This window comes from Argentina anserina, chromosome 6 (assembly GCF_933775445.1).
Source record: "Argentina anserina chromosome 6, drPotAnse1.1, whole genome shotgun sequence".
NCBI lineage: Eukaryota > Viridiplantae > Streptophyta > Magnoliopsida > Rosales > Rosaceae > Argentina > Argentina anserina.
The window spans coordinates 33,535,728-33,555,170 of record NC_065877.1 but is presented as its reverse complement, the minus strand read 5'-3'; the positions used below and the strand labels follow the sequence as shown (position 1 = coordinate 33,555,170).

Genomic DNA, 19,443 nt, shown 5'->3' with positions numbered 1-19,443 from the left:
ATACGGTTTGTTTGAAATCAGATAAGTGAACAAATTAAATTAGAAGTACAATAAGTGATAGTATATATATGTAAGTGATAGTTCACAATAAGTTCTGTGGTATATATGGGATTCAATGCCATATCTAGCCAGCTACATAAAGAGTACTGTCGTGCTGAAATTATCTTATGGCCATGGTTACCCATGAATTTGATCAGTGAAGGCATTTCTGCACAAGGATCGCGCCTTATTAATTGTTTAAGTGGCTAGCTAGGAAGGAAGGGGTGTCATCTCTTTCGATTTAGAGGAGGGTTTCAGGTGTGCATGTATCCTCTTCCCCGTCACCCTGCATGTTACAGTGACAATACTTATGCTTAGTGGTTAATTTGAGAGGATCTTTGACCGTGGTGAAGTGGAGGTAGCTATAGATACGGGAACAATATGCATATGATATGATTCTGTCATCATCAATTTTGTTAATGAAGCCCTCAAGCCCGACGAATCTCAAACACTACTTTTCTATGCAGAAGTAACTGTTTCGAAGTTTAGGAACAAAGTTTTTCGTTTATTGCTTTATAAATCATTACATTTGATAAAAATTACAACAGACAACGTACACGCGCTCTCTTCTTATTATCCAAAATGGGGAAAGATGAGAACAGCGCGCAGGACAACATTAAGAAAGAACTGAACAATTAATAGCCAAATGAAAGTGGGTGTGTTAATTAAACAACACACTCACGTATCAAATGAGGATCGATAATGGAGAGCTCGATGTAAGAGGACTAGATCGAGCTTCTCTTTTTTATACAGAAAGACAAAGAAAGCTTAAAGTTATCCATAGAGCTAGCTAGGCTATCATATCAGATAAGCCTCAAATCACTTGGTGATGCCTGTAGCTTTCTTGACGGTCTCAACAGCTCCTGCAGCACTTTTTTGAACCGTTTGGCCAGCACTCTGCATCGTTCCCATGGCGGCCTGTGCAGCGCCTCCTGCCTTGTCCATCATGGTGCTGGCCTTCTCCTGTTAACAATCAAAATCCAAACACGTACGTACAAGTTAGAAACAGAAATATTATAGAACTACAGATTAGATAAGTGAAATAAGCTAATTAATTAGGAGCATAGGGCTTAGATATAGTATATATACCTGAGTTTGGCCCTTGGCCACACCAGCGTCGTAGCTCATCTTCTGTTTGCTGTCCATTTTCTTCTAGCTTAACTTCCTTGTAAATGTGTAAAGTACTCTCGAGATATTTACTGTATTTGTTAAGATCTGGATTTCGAATTGCTTTTGATGAATTCATATCTACAGGGTTAGGGTTTATATACTGCTCGGATCCAGCTGAATGCTCGACACGTGTATTGCTACGTGGAGGCAGACGGTAGGTGCTGCCTCTGCTCTCTTTTGGACGGGACACGTGTTGCTTGATTATTTGGTGGGGGACCAATTTGACAGTGAAGGTCGATTAATATCGTCGAGTATGCCACCAAATGCAATAACTTTTTTTTGTTTTGGCGTCCGACCTAAGAAGAAAGTAATTCTGTAAAGATTTACCGATCGATAGCAGAAATGCGGGTTAAGATGGGTGAAAAAAAAATCAACTGGGGCATCTCAACTTATCAACAGTTCTCCCTAGCTCTGCATCATATAGGTCCACTGTATTCGAAAGAACATAGGCATGGCAAAAGAACATATATCAAAATCGGCATGGTACAAGAATATATATCAAAATTATACATGACGCTTCGATGTCGCAATTCTACGATTTTCAGATCGATTTTAGTTATACCCGGAAGTAATTCCATCCGGATCCATCTTATATATACCGCACTGCCACAACACACCGAGAGAGACCATGGCTATAGATGTTGATATGTTCATGTGATCCATATATATGCCACTGTTGGAACTTTAAAGCGTGAATAATGAGTTCATTATACCCCATATCCAGAATGGGGAAATTAAAGAAAAATAATAATACATGCATGCAACATTACCAAATTAAGAATTGATCATCGAACATTAGCTAAATTAATGAAAGTTCAGGTGTACGTGAAATATATTATATAGAAAAAGAGATAGAGAACTCTAGAGCTCGATCTGACAGGACTAGAGCTTCTCTTTTTTTTATAGAAATTAAAGAGTACAAAAACTTAAAAATATCCATTGAGGCTATCATGTCAGCTAAGCCTCAATCATTTGTTCATGCCAGTAGCATTCTTGACGGCACCGGTAGCTCCCGCAGCCTTCTGCTGAATCGGTTGGCCAGCACGCTGCACCGTTTCCTTGGTCGACTGTGCAACATTTCCTGCTTTGTCCTTCATAGTGTTTGCCTTCTCCTGTTAATGACCAAAAAAACAATAAGATTACTTTCGAAACAGAAACAGGCTGCAAATTGAATAGGTGAAGACATGCAGCTAGCTAGCTCAAACTGAGAGTCTGAAAGTATATATATATATATATACCTGAGTTTGGCCCTTGGTCTCACCAGCCTGGTAGCTTGCCTTCTGTGAGTTGTCCATTATCTTGTCACTTTTCTTGCAATTGAAATGTAGAACCCTTGAACTAGCTAACCGTATATTCTTAGATCTGGAATTCGGACTGATTTTGATGGATGCATTTCTACAAGGTTAGGGCTTATATAATGGTCGGAACCAGCTGAAGGCTCGACACGTATGGTGCTAGGTGGATGCAAAAGGCAGGTGTACGTTGCATAGTGCTTTCTTTGAACGGAACAGGTGTTGTTCGATAATTTGCTGGTGGATTATTTGTCGACCATCGATCCACACTGCTCGATTTAGGGTTTGGCTTGTAAGTTCCTGTTTTCAAGGGGACGGATTCTGGTAAAAGAAAATTACCTATACATAAATAGATTATTATCTTGAAGGCTCTCTCTGTAAACCATATCCCACATGCAATTTCGAGAAATTAGTTATGTTGATGATCGACAGAAATATACAGCACTACTGTATTAGAAAAAAAGAAGTCCCTGCCTGTGTTATGTAGTATTAATTGTTAATGGAATGAAACAATCCCAATTACAAATTTGGATACAATTTTTGGGGCTACAAGCGCTTAGCATATATGGAGAAGTGGAATAACTTTTAGTCCATAAACCTAATAACATACTTGAATTATGTGTTGATAGAATTGTTTTGTCGTTCAAAACTACTGAAATAGGTCTCACTAGCTAGTATGATTTACATAAGACAACAAAATCGATCATTTCCATTGAGGAACATTAATTTACACTTCTCAGTAGGATCAGTTCATCATCACAAAATCGATATATAATGGCCTTTTACAATCTCTTAAAAAAATATTATCACGTGCACAAAATTATTGATTCTTCTTTAAAGACTTCAAACTTTGCTCTAGAAGATATTCGATCAATTGCACTCGTTATTGACCCTCGAAAATTAAAACTATTTCGCTGCCTCTAACATCCCAGTTATTCATCCATGGAATCTATTATTGCCCAGCCTAAAATTTGTTATCAACTCAAATTTGAACAAGTTGAAAACATGTCATGATTTCAATAAGATCCTAGTCATTTTGATAGATTACACAAGGGCTCTTTCCAATAAGGACCATCTTGTTAAAGACTAATTGAGGATCACTTTGATTTACCAATTTTTCGATCTCATACTTAAATCTCTACCGTTTAGTTTGTAGATATATATGAGTAGATCATTCATGAAAAATTTAATTAAAATTGACAATCGTTAAGACATTTATATATGTGATTTACTCATTATGAACTTGAACAGTTCGTGTTTGACAGTTTTGATTCGTTTATTACTTTAACATATTTTGATAGTTTAACGATCACTAAATTAGCTGAAAATGTGTATATCCAATCTACTCATACATACCTGATATGTAAACGGTTTAGATAAAAAAATGTGATAGAAAAATAGGTCTAATAAAAATTAATTAAAAAACCCTAAACAAGATGACCGTAGTTGGAAAATCTCTAATATGTCCGAGCAAGTAAAGGCAACCACAAAACTCCCTCATTTGGCCACCATTTGAAGTTCAATCCAAATCGTCAAGTGCTAGATACTTTTGTTGTCTTTGTGGCCAATTGCTAAGAGTATAAATAGTATAAAACTGAGGGTAAGATAATGCAAAAACAAAAACTATCCAGGACATTACCTGCAATCTCCAAAAGTATAATCTACAAACACATCGAATTACAAATTTGCCCCGATCAAGAAAGTTGAGCCCTGCAGAATAGAACCAAAACCCCTCTTTCTCCATAGCCTCCCTCTCTCGATTTTGGCTTCCGGGTTCAGTCAAGTTCCGAACTTGGTCTCGTATATAGATACTCATCTTCTTCTTCTTGCTTGCTTTGCGTTGGTTTCAAGTAAAGTTTGGGATTGGAAGATTAGGTAGTCTCAGTGCTGTAGTTGAGCTATTTGCATATAGAGAAGATGGGAGTTAAGGACAAGAAGAAGATCAGGAAGCTTGCCCAGAGAGACTTGGAGCCTGTTGAAAAGGGTTCGTCGCTTTTATTCTTTTGCATTTTGATTTTAAGTTTGGATTTCGATTCGCTTTGCTGTGTGGATTAACTGGTACAAGATTCTGGGAAGGGCTTATGATATTAGAACAATAACCAATATGTGAATGCTGTGTGATATACTTCAATGATTACTATGAAGATGGTAAAGGAAAGGTTTTCAATTTAGAAAGAGCAAGAGAAAAACAATGGATGAATGTGTGCAATTGATGTTCACTGTGTAGATGAAGAACACATTAACCTGTTCTCTATAGTTTTATGTTGACATGAGTGTAAACAAGTTGTGCTGAATTTATCAGATATAAAATCGGGACCTTCAGAGATGAGAAAGAGAAAAAGAGAGAAGGAAAACAATGGTGATTCGAGAAAAGTTGTTCACATCTCTATTGAAGGTAAATTGAAATTCTAGCTTTGTTAAATGTTAACATGTTTGATAAATGGTCAAAATTTTGCGTGCGAAATGAACTTCTGGGGTCTGCTCTTGTCATTTCACTAGATAACTCTCATAAGGCGGCCAATGACAAGCAAAGGACAAAGAAAGTGAGGAAAGGAAAAGTAAAGAAGGTGAAGAACTATCAGGGTTTGGATGGACAACATGATCCCTCTAATACTGATGGTTTTAAGGAATTAAGTGGTAAGCTTCTTTAGTTGTTCTGTAGCATTATACTAGTTACTGCTTGCATATGAACCTCAGTTATTGTGCAGTTTGTTCATGATATCCCCTGGTGAAAAAAATTTGGCAGTGAATATTGAACAGTTTCAAATTGCCTATGACACTACGGGTCTATGCTATACTTTACTTTTTATGCAAATTGATATATGTTACTTTTTTCTTGTCTCAAGTAAAAAAAAATCTGGCATTATGCCAACAAGAAAATCCTTTTACTCAATTGAAACATAGTTCTTTTCATTAGACAATGAAGCAATGGATGATCAAAGCCAATTCAAAATCAAGGGAGAGTCTGGAAGTGCTGAAATGGTGCCCAATGAAGATGATTGTAAGAATACTGAACTCAAATTTGGAAAAGAGTGTCGCTTATCACTACAAATCAGCAAGTGTCAATGTGTCATGGAATTGGAATGTTAGAAGCAGTTGTACATAACTGAGTATTCCTTGATGTTTTTTTTTATTTCTGTAGGTAAGTCAAAGAATGCTCGGAAAAAGAAAAAGAAGGATCAGAATTTCTTGGATGACTTGGAAAAGAGAGTAGAAGCTGTTCAAGTTGAGCCTTGCCATCTCTTTCCAATGGATGAGAGCTGCTTAAGGGAAAATACAAGTATAATTCTTAAATTGAAACATTCTGTCTCTAGAGTGCACAATTTGGAGGCAACCAGTGCTTTTTATCATTGCTATAATAAAAACTGTTGATGTAGGCATATCCAAGAAATCTCGGAAAAAGAAAAGGAGGGATATGCATTCATCAAATTCTATGAAATCATTGGAAAAGAAAGAACAAGCTAATCAGGAGGATGTTTACCTCATCTCCTCTGAGGATGAGGGCAGCCCGAAAGGAATGAAAAGTATGAAATAGTGATTCCAATATATTTGTTGGTCTGTTCATATATTAGTACCTTTACTAATATTAAATGTTTGATATTAATTTTCCATCTGCATTGTTAAACTTTATGCAACAACAATGTCTTACTTATAGTTGTTTACTTAATTTCGTAATCCACAGAATGGATTATGGAATACCAGCAAAATAGACCTGGGTTGAAGGTGCTGCAGCAAAGAATTGATGAGTTCATTATAGCACATGAGGCAAAATTGGAACAGGTAATTACCTTTTCCATGTTATAACTGCCATGCCGATGGATTATTGTGATGTGAAGCTCGCTCTGAACTTTGACCTCTAGCAACTATGTGAGCAACTATATACACATATGTGCATGTAAATATCACCGTGCTGGGTTATACTGTTCCATTTGATCATAATAATGGAATAGGTGTCTTGCTGTCGTCTGTACTTCTTTTTAATGTGGGTCGTCATAATACGTAATGTTCCTCATGAGAAGTACAGCCTCTCTCTCTCATATAGGTTTATTGTATTTGGTTGGTCTATGATGTGTTACTGTATGTGCCTATTGTATATTTCCGATATTTGAACCTGTTATCTGTTTCCAATGAATATGAATTCACCTACATCTCTTGTATTGGTAATGAAGTCTATCCTTACAGATTCTTTATCAAGCTGTTCATTTTCTGTTCCTGTGTCTTGTAGTGACTCATTTAGTTCTCATCCGTTTTGTTGTCGAATGTACAGGAAAGAAAAGAAAGAGAAGCCCTTTCTGCTGAAGAGGGATGGCAACTTGTACAACATCACAAAGGAAGAAAGAAGACCAAGGATGCTGATGGAATTACTGTTGGCTCTGTTGCTCAGGCTGTCATAGAGAGTAAGAGGGCCAAGAAGAAGAATACAGATGTTGGGCTAGATTTTTACCGGTTCCAGAGGAAAGAAGCTCAGAGGAATGGTATGTTGAACTTATATCAAGAACTTTGTACTATGTGTTTATGTTGACCTGAAAACCACCTGCATTTTCAAATTGAAAGCTGGCCAAGAGTATAGAATATTACATCTTGTTAGGAAAAATAAACACCTGATAACCCAAAAATGCACCCATTATGAGTGTATGCTCTGGCTCATTCCATGTGCTTCTAGCGCACCAAACAGAAGATTTTGATGTTGGGAAGGGAGTATATTTATGTCACTGTTGCTAGAATGGTCTAAATACTTCAAGAAAGCACTAATAATTTGTTTGTCCTTGCAGAAATTATGATGCTTCAGAGCAAATTTGAGCAGGATAAAAAGCGGATACAGCAGATAAGAGCAGCAAGGAAATTCAAGCCATACTGAATGCCTGATTAATACCAGCCGAGAATAAATTGTTTTTCTCCTGAATATTGTTGAGCAATAATCGTAGAGGCATACTCGATGACAATTCTTGACCTCTGATATTGTTTCCTCAACTTGTTTTCAGCAGTGTAATTGAAATCCTTGGTAGTTTATTAACTGTTAATGTCACGAACTTATATACAGTCAATGAAGCAAATTTGTCGCCCACTTCTGGTATGTCCGCCCCATGCCCGCCTTCTAACAAGAAGTCATGTCTCTTTTTTTCCTATAATCTAACAAAGCTTTTTTTTGTTTTACTTTTATAATTTATTATTTCCTCTAAGTCTAATTAACTCAATCTAAATAGATAGTATTCAAATTGATCGCTCAAGCTATAAGACTCCTCGCATTACATATCCCCAATAAACTTTTGGTTTTTTTTTATCTAGTTCAATAATATAAGAGTTCATAATATAATGCATGACACACATATATGCAAGGGAAATGAGCTTGGGTTGGGTTAACTCACTTTCAAAAAAGAAAAAATGAACAAAACACAATCTTAAAAAAAAAAAAGACTGAATAGTTATTGTCATATTAATTAGAATAATAAAATTAGTTGTTTAATCAGAATTAGATGAAATAAAAATTACAAACGTAAAACATAAAATAGCTAACTTTTGTTAGATTATAAAAAAGAAAGTGACATGTGACATCTTATTAGCTGGTGGGCATGAGCGATAAATTTGATTCTTAACGTCAAAACATCTTTGGTTTGCTTGATATCACACCCTTGTAAAACGAAATAAGAAAATGAGAAACCAAGAGGCAAATGATGATCGTAATGGAATCAAATTAGCTTCCAGCCGAAGGAAGTATGCATGTCGTAGAATTGGGTGGGTCGGCCTAGTATTGATCAGAGCAAATGCACTCATTTTGAGTGGATTAAATAATTTTCAACCCAGATTAAATACACTGTTCATCCAAATTGAGGGGCCTGCATCACAATTGGTCCAGACCAAGACATGGGTTAATTAAGAATTGCCCCAGCTCTTAACCCGGTCATCTGGAACTACTAATTACCCCAATTAATTTTAACACAGTGGATCTTTTTTTTTGTCCAAAAACTACTCCAAACCATGTTTTTACCCCATTGGTGGAACTGCTCTTGTATACATCATGTATATGTAGAGCAAGATAAGATGTCGAGCAACACAAAAACAAAGATAATTGATCAATACTGTATTATATTGTATATCATTGAAATAGCTAGAAGGGATTGGGTGGGTCGGCCTAGTATTGCTTAGAATAAAGATTGGCAATCCAACTGATTATTTGTTGGTTGTGCTTTACTTTTCCATTCCATCCATGGTTCCTTGGTGTCTTCGTACTCTGTGGAGAAATACTATGTTTCTTACTGATCAAATGCGATAGAGAGTGTCATACTTTCCGCGAAGGAAATGCAGTAGCTGATGTTCTTGCTAATTATGGTGCGTCCAACTGTGATTTGTTGTGAGATACTTTGCCTAACTTCATACGTTGGCCCTTTGGCTTAGATGCTTCCTCTAGAGTTTTCTTTCATGGGGGTTAGCTTGCTCCTGAGTTTGTTTCCTTTATGTCAGCTTTGTTTTCTAGTGGGTGTTTTGCTTAGTTTAAAGGGACAAGTGATTTTTTTTTTGCCTAGTTCGTTCTTTCTTTCTTGCAAGGTTTTGGCTTAATTAAGTCCCCCTTGTTTTGTATTTTTTTTTGTTCATAAAACTTCGGTGAAGAGTGATGTGCTACTTCTTTCACCGTTACCCAAAAAAAAACTGGAAGGAAGTCATTGAAAGTTAGGATCAAACTACAATTTCTGGTGACGTATACGACCTATGTTGAGAGGCAAGAGAAGAAGGAGAAAAGCTAAATAAAAAGAATTGGGAGTTTAAGATCGGATCTGACTTGAGCGATTATATCTTATCTGATGGTCATGATTAAATCTGAAGAAGAAATTATAAAATTCTAAATTTCAGGGTATGGTTGAATATAAACAATAATCAGAATATCGACTGATGTCGTGATTGATGGTGTGATTGATTTAATTGATCGATGTTTTATTTCATTCTCTGTACGTGTCATTTATCACTCCAGAATATAACTCTTCATGACTCGTCATCAAATTAATGATATATATTGCACCAAATCTATATATCAATATGTGGAACTTGATCTCTTTGCATGAACGAGCTAGGCAAAAAACTAATTTGCATCATCCATGTCTAATGTTTTTTTTTTCTTCACTCTTTGTATGCATCATTTTTTGGACTCTAGATTATAACTATTTATGACTTGTCATTAAATTAATGCTATATATTTTGCCGCTAATTTATATATCAATATAAGTGAAACTCGATCTCTTGCATGAACGAACTAGGCAAAAAATTAATTTGCATCGCCCATGTCCAATGTTGTTTTTCACTATGTATGCATCATTTATTGGACTCCAAAATAACAATATAGATGCTAGGAATGCTACATATATAAATGGAAAGCCAACCAGATTGCAAAGTTTACATTGTCTTGGTATTGTAAGAAAATCATCATTTGATAAAAAAGAAAAGAAAAAAAAACTCCAATTATGAGTATGCACCGTACCGGCTTATTACATGTGCTTGTAGTGCACTTCTCTTATACTCTTAAGAAATTTTAGTGACGTTGGTGAGGGAATATATTCGTTCTTGTTGGTGAAATGGTTCAAGTAAAGAAAGTATTCTAATATGTCTGTCCTTGCAGAAAGTGTGATGCTTCAGATTTTTAGAACAAATTTGAGCAGGATAAAAAAGGGTATACGATAAAGAGCCGCAAGCAAACTCAAACCTTACTATAAGACCATACTCCTCCTATGAGCCGAAAACGAATCGTTTTTTCCCGAATGCTAAGCCATTAGACTTGTTCTCAGCAGTGTAATTGGCATCCTTGGTAACCCACAAAGTCCAGTAATTTAATAGAACGCTCATATTGCTTCAGTATGTATCAGAAAGCTTTTTTTTTTTTTTTTTGATTAATACCCCACTTCGAAAAATTGAGGAATCATAATTTGGTCACGTCTGGATGGCTTGTTTACCTTTCGTCGAAGAGAATTGCCCAGGACAGCTTCTCCACTATTTCGAATCAATGCAATGCATCGTACCAGTTGATCTCTTCCATGATATGTGCATGTTTGGTTTCTTCCACATTTTAGTCAAATATGGTGGTTGCTTTCTCTAGTTCAAATCTATACTCCTCAAAGATACTTGCATAGAGCCCAACAACTTCTAACAAAGTGAAAAAACATTCGCTGGCAATAACATCTCAGATGACCTGTATGAGCGTAATTAGGTTACAAGAACTCTGCAAAATTGCATATATCTCATACATCACAATATCATTAACACGAGAAACTGTTTCATGTAAAAATTATCTTAAAACTGGCCCTAGACTCCTGAATCGAGGAGGAGAGGACAATGGATCATTAGAGATCCATTTTTATTCACAATGGAAAATACTAATACCTTACTACATTATCATATGCCCCCATGACAATTAATTTATTCATTACCATAAAAAGAAAAACACACTAGTTCTTCATGCTCAGAACTTTCTCTTCAACTTCCTCGTCCTTCTCGTCCTCGCTCCAGCAGCATTTCAGAATAGACCTTGGAGATTGAGAAGTATCGTCTTTGACAAAGCTGTGGTAGATGACTGCACCTCCTAGACCCAGCCCTTCGTAGTTTGTAGATCCGCAACAGTACCCACTCAATTCCAGAGGAAACTGGAGTTCTTCACTTGCAGCAATTGTGGAATGCAGAGAAACAGAGAACTCAGCTGGTTTGAAACAATCCAAAACCCTCTCGATCAGATGGGTCAAGTTCACATCCTTAAAGTTGTAGCCCACAGTTTCAAAGCTAGCATAGCTGAAACCGTCCTCAGGTGTCACATGAATGGTAGAAACTGCATCCCCTTCAATGGAGTTCATAGAGTACCCGCAAGGATCAAACTCAAAATCACATATTTCAGATTTTGGGAGAATCTTCCTGATGCCAGAATCCTCAGTCACAATAGCAGCTGAACTTGCATTTGTCTTGTAAAACACAGAGGCCTTCTTCCTGTCCAAGCCAGTCATGCACATCTCGAGAGTGTAGGTAGGGCCTGAGGGGCGTGTTCCCCAGAATAAACTTGCCAATTCAGCTGAGGCAGAGTAAACATGCCATTTCTGAGATTTGCCAGGGCTACCCATAACGTAGGCTCTGCTTGCCAACCCAAGCTTTCCGAAATGCCCATCAAGGACAGCTACTTCCTCTGAAAAGCTCCGGTGTGGGGAAGGCTGAGCACCAGGAAATATGAAGCTCCCACGAGAGTACCTCACGGATCTCACGGCGAGTGAGAGAGTCTCTGCCAACTTAAGAATGGCAGGAATTGAGCAAAGCAGTTTCGTTGTCCCGCAAGTTTTGATGATAACTTTGTACGGATACACAAATAGGCTAGATTCTGAAAGGACATACGAGTCCAGATCATCATTCGACAGGGATGAAACAATGGTGCATTCAGCTGGTTTCAGAATCTCATCAATTTGATCTTTTGACAATAAGCGGAGACCCATGCCTCTAGGGTCAGCAAACAGCCCTGGCTCGAAGAAACAGACCTCGAGCCTCTTTTCATATCCTTCAAATCCAATTGCAGAAACCGGTACAGCCATCTCGAATTATTAAACTTCACGACGATGCAACAGCAGATGAAAGGAGAACAAGAGGAGAACGAGAGAAGACTGAGAGAAGTAATAGAACTATACTAAATATAGAATGCAGTATTAACGATCTTAAGGGGCTATGTGAACTCTTAGCAGAACTCAGGATGGCTTTCGCACGCACTGCACAGAACCACAACAAGAAAAAATTAAACTCCATATATACAAGACAAACCAAGAAATGCATACATCAAGAAAGCACAACCAAAACTTACGTTAGAGTAAGCAGCTGATCTGAACTTCTTGATTCCACCGTGAGGCCTGACGTCTTCAATGCTGTATCCGAGGGGAGCTTCGTAGAATAATGAGGATTTACTACTGCTAGACTTCTTTTTCCCACCCTTAGACTCCATTAGCTCATTCAGTTATATCTGTAAACAAATCAACCCAAGAGTCAGCACCGCATGCCCGGGACTAACAGGAGACCCAAAAAAATGTTAACATCAATTGTACATAACCAAGAAGCCATAGCATCAGATATTCAGAATCTAGAGTGATAACAATCATAACATACATCTATACCGAATTGATACAACTCAGGTGGCGCCGCATAAACATAACCACAAGAATAACGGCCAAAATATAACCTATAAATTGCACAATAGAAACAAATCTGAAACCCTCTATAAGGGTCCAAATGGCATCTTACAATCAAACCATACAAATTGCTCAAAAGATAAAGGTTTCCTTTAACATTTTATACAAAACAAAAAACCTAAATGATATCTTGAGATAGAATAAAGATTACAGCTACGGCTATAACGCTATTCCCACACACAATTCAGACACATTCATAAATCCACACCATAACAAATCCCTAAACAAATATAAAACAAAAATTATTATTTCTCAAATATCACACAGATTAAATTAAATCTCACAGAACAATAATCTCAAGAACACGAACTTACAAATTTCGAATTATATTTAACCAAATCCACAACCCCTCCGAAGACCCCCTCTTTTTTATAACCTCGAAATCAAAACCTGCAAAATTCAAATCCAATTCATTATAATGAGAGAACAATTCAAAATCGAAACAACGAAATTCAAAACCGAGGTGCGAAAACAAACCTAAAGATTGCAAAAATAGGGACGGCGATGAAGATAAACGAAAACCCTAACTGGAAAATCTCTGAGAGGCTCACGAAAATAATTATGAGAGAGAAATTAGACAATTCGTTTCTTTGTTTTTCGTGAAGCCCGGGGAGACTTGTGAGCAGAGTTTATATAGCCAAACCAAAGCGTGTTTGCCACTAAACTTGGCTTTATTTGCGGTAAGTGCCATTCTGTATTCGCCTAACAACTGTGATTTCACCTCTTTGACGATTCTACCCTTCCGCGTTTTTTCAGGTGGCAGAGTACTACACGGCATCGAGTCAGGGGGGGCCGCGGCGAAACGACGCCGTGGGGAGTGGGGAGGGGTATTATCGGGTGCGGAGGGGGAGAGACTAGGTCGAACACGTGGCAGTACGATAAGGAAGATGATGTGGTTTTGTTTTTGAGTGTGGAATCAATTAGGGATAGAGGGACCGGATTTCTGATGCTCTGAGCTGTCCTTTTTTGTCATTTTGCCTTGTTCTCGATCCATTCCACGCTTGTCTTGCATGGAACGGGGCCCACGTCCCTATATTCGCTCTTGTCATTATTTGCAAATTGGAGGTAGAATACGGGGTATTTATACTGAGAGCCTGTATTTTGGAGAATGTACATTTTTAAGACTTCATCAGTACATCGGATTTGTACTACAATCAGTATGGCATGCCCTCATGTTGATTCCACTGTCATTTTTATTTTGAATGACCAAATATCATATTAATTTCAAGAAATTCAAATTTGGTTTTGAAATGAAAATTATCACAATATATCCGCATAGATAACAACGCAAGACTGGGTCGCAGAGTTAGATATTCATAATTAATTGATATTAACGCTAACATATTTTGCAACAAATTATTAATCGAAGTCAATATACTGTTTTCATCAGACTAACATTTTTGAGGTGATAGATAGTAGCCAATTATGGTCCTGTTTTAGAGTTTTGGTTAAGGACTAAGCTTAATTGTAAAATCTATTTCCAGTTAAGAAAGAATACAGCCAAAGATATACCAACAAAGAAAACGTATGAGCAGGTTTAGAGGCCTTTATTTAGGTGCCTCGCATTGCATGTGAGACATTTGTGTGGCTCTTGGAAGAGAGCCAGTTGTATTTGGGGGTTTGAAGACACATAACTGAAGCCATTGACAACGCACAATTGGCACAAAGACAACCTCTAAAAACCTCCCCAACCTCTTCAAGGCCAAAGCTCAAAATGCATCAATGTCTATTTGCGTGATCTCTTGGGTCAAGTAACCTCAGCAGCGGTGTGTTGCTCATGACTTAGAACTTAGAAGGATAGTCAGAAAAGGTTTCGGGCATATAAACATACATAAGGCATGTTAACTTGGATGATCATTTGGGTCAAGTAAACAAAGGTTTGATATGTCTACGAAGAAATATGGAAATTGTTTGGTTATATACAACTATATGTCGTGTATGTGTACTATAGTTTGAACAAAACATATTTTTTTTTGTGTCAAGAAAACATAAGATAAGTACGAGCAATTTGGGAATTGAGGGGAGAGTTGTGATTGTTGGGGACCAGAAAATATATCAAGTTGTATATAGATACTTCAGTTTGAGTGAGATTTTCATCTTGTCTTAGCTTGATTCCATATTAGAGAATCAAGTTGCATATAGATCCTTCAATTTCAGTGAGATTTCCATATTGTCTTTGCTTGATTATTCCATACTAGCGAATCGACTTGCAGGTCTTTTCAGTGTGCTGGATATAACACATGAATATGTATCAAACAGAAGTGTGTTCCGAATGAAATTCAAAGCTATATTTGATATTCATCAACTATATTCCAAGGAAAGCACACATAAACTCACAGTTTAAGATGTGAGTAGTACTTGAGGCCTCATTTACATCAAAGCTATCAACTACGGCAACTCCTTTCTTCTTCCACTAAAACTAGCCGGACCCTAGCTCGGACATCCATCGCCACAAGCAACCACCAGTATGGGGATAAAGGAATCCTTAGCTCCACAATGAGAACTATAGCACCTTACAGAATATATTTCTAAAAGAATAGGGCAGCAGTTCATGACCTTGGATTTGAAAGAAACTATCCGACAATAATTATGGCACTGTCAATGGTCAATACATCTTTATACAATAGCTGCCCTATATAAATCGGACTCTCTAGTTCCTACAGAAGAATGAAGAATGATGAGCTGCACTAACTCCCATGGGATAAGAACAGTCTTCATCCAGCCGGTTTCTCATCTTTTGAAGGCTTAAGGTTCTTCCCATTTTTCTTATCATACTGATGTTTCAAATCTTCCAAGCACCTGGATACCTAATGGTCATCAAACCATACAAATATGAGGATAAAGTAACTTTACCATACTATAAAACAAAGTCAGAATCAACACAAAGATACAAAGGAAAGCATGCATTGCAAAACAAATCAAAGTAATCAAAACTACAGCACAGTATCTTCAAGAAGTGTCCTCAACTTTATGAGGTATCACAGCAACATATTTCACCAAATGTATGAAAAAAATGCAGAAAGAAAAACCTTGATAGAGTAAGCCATTGGAAGTAAAGTGTCGGGGTCCATTGCATCCTCAGGGAAGTTACGCAAAGCTTGTATAAGTTTCTCAAAGGGTAATTTCACCTATCCAAATAAGAAAATAAAATAAAAACATCATTGAGGCGATTATTTTACTTAGTTGCACCAACACGGAGCAGAAGGAACTGTATACACTCACCAAATCATCGTGGCAATATTTCAATAGGGCCAAACCAACTTTAAAAACAATTTTAACACCCTGCAAAAATAAAATCATACAAATAGATTCATTATAGGCTCCAAAGAGATATAATACTTCCTAAGAGGGACAAAACACAAAAGGAACTAACCTCATGGAGAAAGACATCCCAAATTCGAAGAGCCAAATGGAAAGGAAAAGAATATGAAAAGACTGTAATGAACCACTGGCTTGCATACATGCTAGGATTTATCATTTCTTCGGTAAAATGCTCTCCCAACTTTGGCAGCTGGTCCCTTACCAACTGATCAAACTGGAAAAGGTATTGTTGTACCAGTGGTAGACCTACCTACATGACAAGAATAAACTATCAATTTTCAGTGCAGTGGAGCCATTTCCCCAGTTTTCCAGCTAAGTAAAACAAACCATGATTTTACTTTATAACTGAAAAACCTAGATAATGATCAATATGAACAACTAATCAAATTCCAAATAGAATGTTAAAGACGAAACCAAAAACATCACAATACAATTACAAATAAAAATGCAGAGTGTGGTAAGGTTATTTGATCAAGTGTATCCTCACTTAGGATGGACTGACTAAAGTGGGAAAAACATTCTTCATTCTGTTAAAGTTGGTCTCAAGTGCTTGCACCTAGAGTCCTAATAGTCCAACAAACCAAAAGCTAAGGTCAAGATTAACTCATAGCAGACAGGCCACCTGATATAATCCTTCCATTGGTGCATGGACCGCTCCTTTGAGTAATGCGACCAGTAACCAAAATGCATCTTCCTCACTCATATAAAGAAGCAATAGACCAGCCAGAAACCCCATTCCCTGCATTCTTTAAACTATTTAAAATTATCCGGAGTGCAACATAAACTATGCATTAGAGTGAGCAGACAAATTGTCAAACCTGAACATATCCGACATCTCTGTCAAAGACAGAGTATGCCTTCAAAACATTGTAGAGAGACCTTTGACCAGGACCATGTCTTTGCTGGAAGAAAACATGTGAAGGGAAGGTGCGGGATATATCTCGAATTATATCCAGCTCTGAAGCTGATGTTTCATATATTACTAATTGCTGCAACAACAAAACAGCATTTTGGATTAATACTGAAGATGCAGATGTACACAAGGAAAAAGTGTTCAGATGTAATATCAACTCAGTATGTGAAAAGAATAATAACACATAAGAAACAATAGTTTGAGGGTCCAGCCACCAACCCAACCAACCTAGGACCTAATCATCCTTCACAAACCAAAGATTAAAAAGTGATATTTTCAAATTCAGCAACTAGAACGGTCAACCTAGATCAGGTAAATAGTACTCAATTTAAATTAACTGAAATCATCAATTTAATTTCATTGAATGTTACAATTTGCATTCTTTCTTTCCATGTTCTTTCTTTTTGAAATTGGAGGTTTGTCTAGTTAGTGACAAAGGGTAAGAGTTGTTGTAATAAGCCTAATGTTTATAATTCAACCATGAGAGCCTTTGACATAACCCTAATGCTCGGACATTGAATTTGGACTTACTTTTCAGCCCTGGTCAACACAAAACATGCAATTACTGACACATCTAAGCTCGCAAAAGTAGAAGTACAGGCTAATGGTCACTTGATTGCAATTTTCACAACACCAGTTTGATTAGATTATATATGTGCTTGACAGAATCAGCATCAGGCATGCACCTGGGCAGCAGCAGTTTAATATTTTATCTTCAGTTCTGAAAGTAAATGTGATGATCCAATTGCTGTTTACTTGGGCTTTAACATAAAAGGCACAACACTCACTTATAAGAAACCAAGAATAAAGTGTACCTCATAAACACCAGGGTTCATCAACAAAAGATCCCGACTTCCAGATATCAACTGCCACACCAAACCTCTTAAACAATCAGGAATTCCTTTTCTTATTCTTCTTTTAACAACATGAGGTTTTCTCCTAAGATAATATTTCCAATCACTGCCTCCAACTCCAATCATCTTCCTCCATTTCCTAACCCTCCTTTCCTCCCTGAAAAAATTAAATAGTTGCAGTTAATAATCGTAACAAAATTGTAAAAAGCAAGTGACGAATTATTGCTCAGGTTATTTAATCCAAGCATTACACCGTGCCAATGAGAAAAGGAAAGGAACGGCGTACCTCTCACATTCAAAGGCTGATCTGCCCTTGGGTAAGCCATCAGGAGATGGTTCCTGCTTCAAAAACCCAAATCTATCCAATCTCAGTGGAGGAACTGGACCCGGCTCACTGTCATCTGTTCGTTTCTTTTCCATTTGATGATCACATATAAACTCTTACAAGGGACATTGTCAAATGAACTAACTGTTTCTACCTTCACCAATCTCGTTAATCATTTAACAAAGAAAAATCTGAAACAGATGAAAGCAAATAAAATATGATGCTGTTTCCCTTCACAAATTAACCACAATATCAAGTAATCAACCAAATTCTACTTCCCAAAACACAATATAATTCATCCAATTAAAAACCATTTGTACCAGCCATTCAATCAACCACAATATCAAACAATCGCTGTTGAAACGGCATTACAAACATTATGAAATAATGAATGCAGGCAAAGTCTTTTGAAGCATATACTGGGCAACTTCTACAAGTCAATGAATATGATATCAGACAAGGTCATAGCTATTAAGCAGGAGTAATATCCATCTAGTATTCCAAAAAAAAAAACACACATAAGAAAATGCTCAAGCGATCATACCACAATAAGAACAAAACAAGATTACAAGAAGGAATATCACCCTTTAAAGAATCACACAAACACCCATTTGGCATAAAATCCAACACAACCAATCTCTCTATACACAAACAATCACAATCATAGTAATCAACACAATTAAAAAAAACAATCTTTAGCATTAATATGACCCCCATGAATCTCAAAAACTCAAGCTTTCGAAACTAAAAATCAAAACCCAGATGAGAAAAGAGAAAACCAACCTGGGTTTCAAAGAATAGGAATGGATGAATGATAGGTGGTTCTCCGATTTGGAACTGGGATTGGATAATGTGAGATTGATTGCTCTGCGAATTATGCAAATAAGATTGAGACAGAGGAGGGCCTAAGAATGGTAGTTGGGAAAACCAAATGGAGGTTTTACGCGCGGTAAAAGGTTAACTGATTCATCCTCACTGAGATAACGAACAAAACAGAGGACCGGGATAACGACGTCGTTTAGCTGAAATATCGGAACGAATTCACGAAACCGCGCACGGAGTAGCTTCGGCCTGAAAGGTGCAGCCGAGTGAGAAAACAGAACACGCGTCGGAGGTTTAACTAGGTTTGTTTGATGGTTAAGAATACGAAAATGATATATTGTGCAATAGTAGCGTGTTTTTTTACAAAATTTTATTGTTGTTGATTTACAAGATCAACTCAAAAGTGAAAAAAATAAATTCAATTTCTCTATCTTATTTTTTTTTCACCAAATAGATTTATTTTGCATATCAAATATGTTATCACGTTAAATTTTCACGATCAATAACGATTATT

At 37.0% G+C, this 19,443-nt stretch overlaps 5 protein-coding genes across 5 annotated transcripts; 1 reads left to right on the top strand and 4 right to left on the bottom strand.

Moving 5' to 3' along the window:
• Positions 1-529: 529 nt before the first annotated feature.
• On the bottom strand, positions 530-1,293 carry LOC126797824 (uncharacterized). Its single transcript, XM_050524553.1, has 2 exons — positions 1,129-1,293; positions 530-1,002 (listed from the first exon to the last, which is right to left on the bottom strand). The coding sequence occupies exons 1-2, from the start codon at positions 1,183-1,185 to the stop codon at positions 859-861; spliced, it is 201 nt and encodes a 66-aa protein (XP_050380510.1). The 5' UTR covers positions 1,186-1,293; the 3' UTR covers positions 530-858.
• A 738-nt stretch (positions 1,294-2,031) lies between these two features.
• LOC126797823 (late embryogenesis abundant protein 2-like) lies at positions 2,032-2,592 on the bottom strand. The gene is made up of 2 exons (XM_050524552.1): positions 2,448-2,592; positions 2,032-2,321 (listed from the first exon to the last, which is right to left on the bottom strand). The coding sequence occupies exons 1-2, from the start codon at positions 2,502-2,504 to the stop codon at positions 2,178-2,180; spliced, it is 201 nt and encodes a 66-aa protein (XP_050380509.1). The 5' UTR covers positions 2,505-2,592; the 3' UTR covers positions 2,032-2,177.
• Positions 2,593-4,195: 1,603 nt separating this feature from the next.
• Positions 4,196-7,566, top strand: LOC126799637 (uncharacterized). Its single transcript, XM_050526875.1, has 9 exons — positions 4,196-4,485; positions 4,804-4,896; positions 5,001-5,138; positions 5,419-5,502; positions 5,644-5,781; positions 5,879-6,025; positions 6,184-6,281; positions 6,769-6,976; positions 7,274-7,566. Exons 1-9 carry the CDS (start codon positions 4,419-4,421, stop codon positions 7,357-7,359), a joined length of 1,059 nt encoding a protein of 352 aa, XP_050382832.1. The 5' UTR covers positions 4,196-4,418; the 3' UTR covers positions 7,360-7,566.
• Positions 7,567-10,705: 3,139 nt separating this feature from the next.
• On the bottom strand, positions 10,706-12,194 carry LOC126798606 (S-adenosylmethionine decarboxylase proenzyme). Its single transcript, XM_050525616.1, has one exon. It carries the CDS (start codon positions 12,047-12,049, stop codon positions 10,931-10,933), a length of 1,119 nt encoding a protein of 372 aa, XP_050381573.1. The 5' UTR covers positions 12,050-12,194; the 3' UTR covers positions 10,706-10,930.
• Positions 12,195-14,956: 2,762 nt separating this feature from the next.
• Positions 14,957-19,201, bottom strand: LOC126798409 (uncharacterized). Its single transcript, XM_050525367.1, has 9 exons — positions 18,891-19,201; positions 18,069-18,298; positions 17,744-17,939; positions 16,834-17,004; positions 16,638-16,754; positions 16,068-16,265; positions 15,917-15,976; positions 15,724-15,822; positions 14,957-15,501 (listed from the first exon to the last, which is right to left on the bottom strand). Exons 2-9 carry the CDS (start codon positions 18,200-18,202, stop codon positions 15,409-15,411), a joined length of 1,068 nt encoding a protein of 355 aa, XP_050381324.1. The 5' UTR covers positions 18,203-18,298; positions 18,891-19,201; the 3' UTR covers positions 14,957-15,408.
• Between the last annotated feature and the right edge of the window lie 242 nt (positions 19,202-19,443).

What these genes read in the sequence shown, in the direction of transcription:
- LOC126798409 (XM_050525367.1), bottom strand. Translation starts at nt 18,202, where the DNA reads ATGGAAAAGAAACGAACAGATGACAGTGAGCCGGGTCCAGTTCCTCCA. An exon ending in TCAGCCTTTGAATGTGAGAG is followed by an intron (nt 17,940 to 18,068) that starts GTACGCCGTTCC and finishes TAATTTTTTCAG; the next exon opens with GGAGGAAAGGAGGGTTAGGA. An exon ending in CAATGGAAGGATTATATCAG is followed by an intron (nt 16,266 to 16,637) that starts GTGGCCTGTCTG and finishes CTTGTCATGTAG; the next exon opens with GTAGGTCTACCACTGGTACA.
- LOC126799637 (XM_050526875.1), top strand. Translation starts at nt 4,419, where the DNA reads ATGGGAGTTAAGGACAAGAAGAAGATCAGGAAGCTTGCCCAGAGAGAC. An exon ending in TGTTCACATCTCTATTGAAG is followed by an intron (nt 4,897 to 5,000) that starts GTAAATTGAAAT and finishes TCATTTCACTAG; the next exon opens with ATAACTCTCATAAGGCGGCC. An exon ending in CAGCCCGAAAGGAATGAAAA is followed by an intron (nt 6,026 to 6,183) that starts GTATGAAATAGT and finishes CGTAATCCACAG; the next exon opens with AATGGATTATGGAATACCAG.
- LOC126797823 (XM_050524552.1), bottom strand. Translation starts at nt 2,504, where the DNA reads ATGGACAACTCACAGAAGGCAAGCTACCAGGCTGGTGAGACCAAGGGC. An exon ending in AGACCAAGGGCCAAACTCAG is followed by an intron (nt 2,322 to 2,447) that starts GTATATATATAT and finishes GGTCATTAACAG; the next exon opens with GAGAAGGCAAACACTATGAA.
- LOC126798606 (XM_050525616.1), bottom strand. Translation starts at nt 12,049, where the DNA reads ATGGCTGTACCGGTTTCTGCAATTGGATTTGAAGGATATGAAAAGAGG.
- LOC126797824 (XM_050524553.1), bottom strand. Translation starts at nt 1,185, where the DNA reads ATGGACAGCAAACAGAAGATGAGCTACGACGCTGGTGTGGCCAAGGGC. An exon ending in TGGCCAAGGGCCAAACTCAG is followed by an intron (nt 1,003 to 1,128) that starts GTATATATACTA and finishes GATTGTTAACAG; the next exon opens with GAGAAGGCCAGCACCATGAT.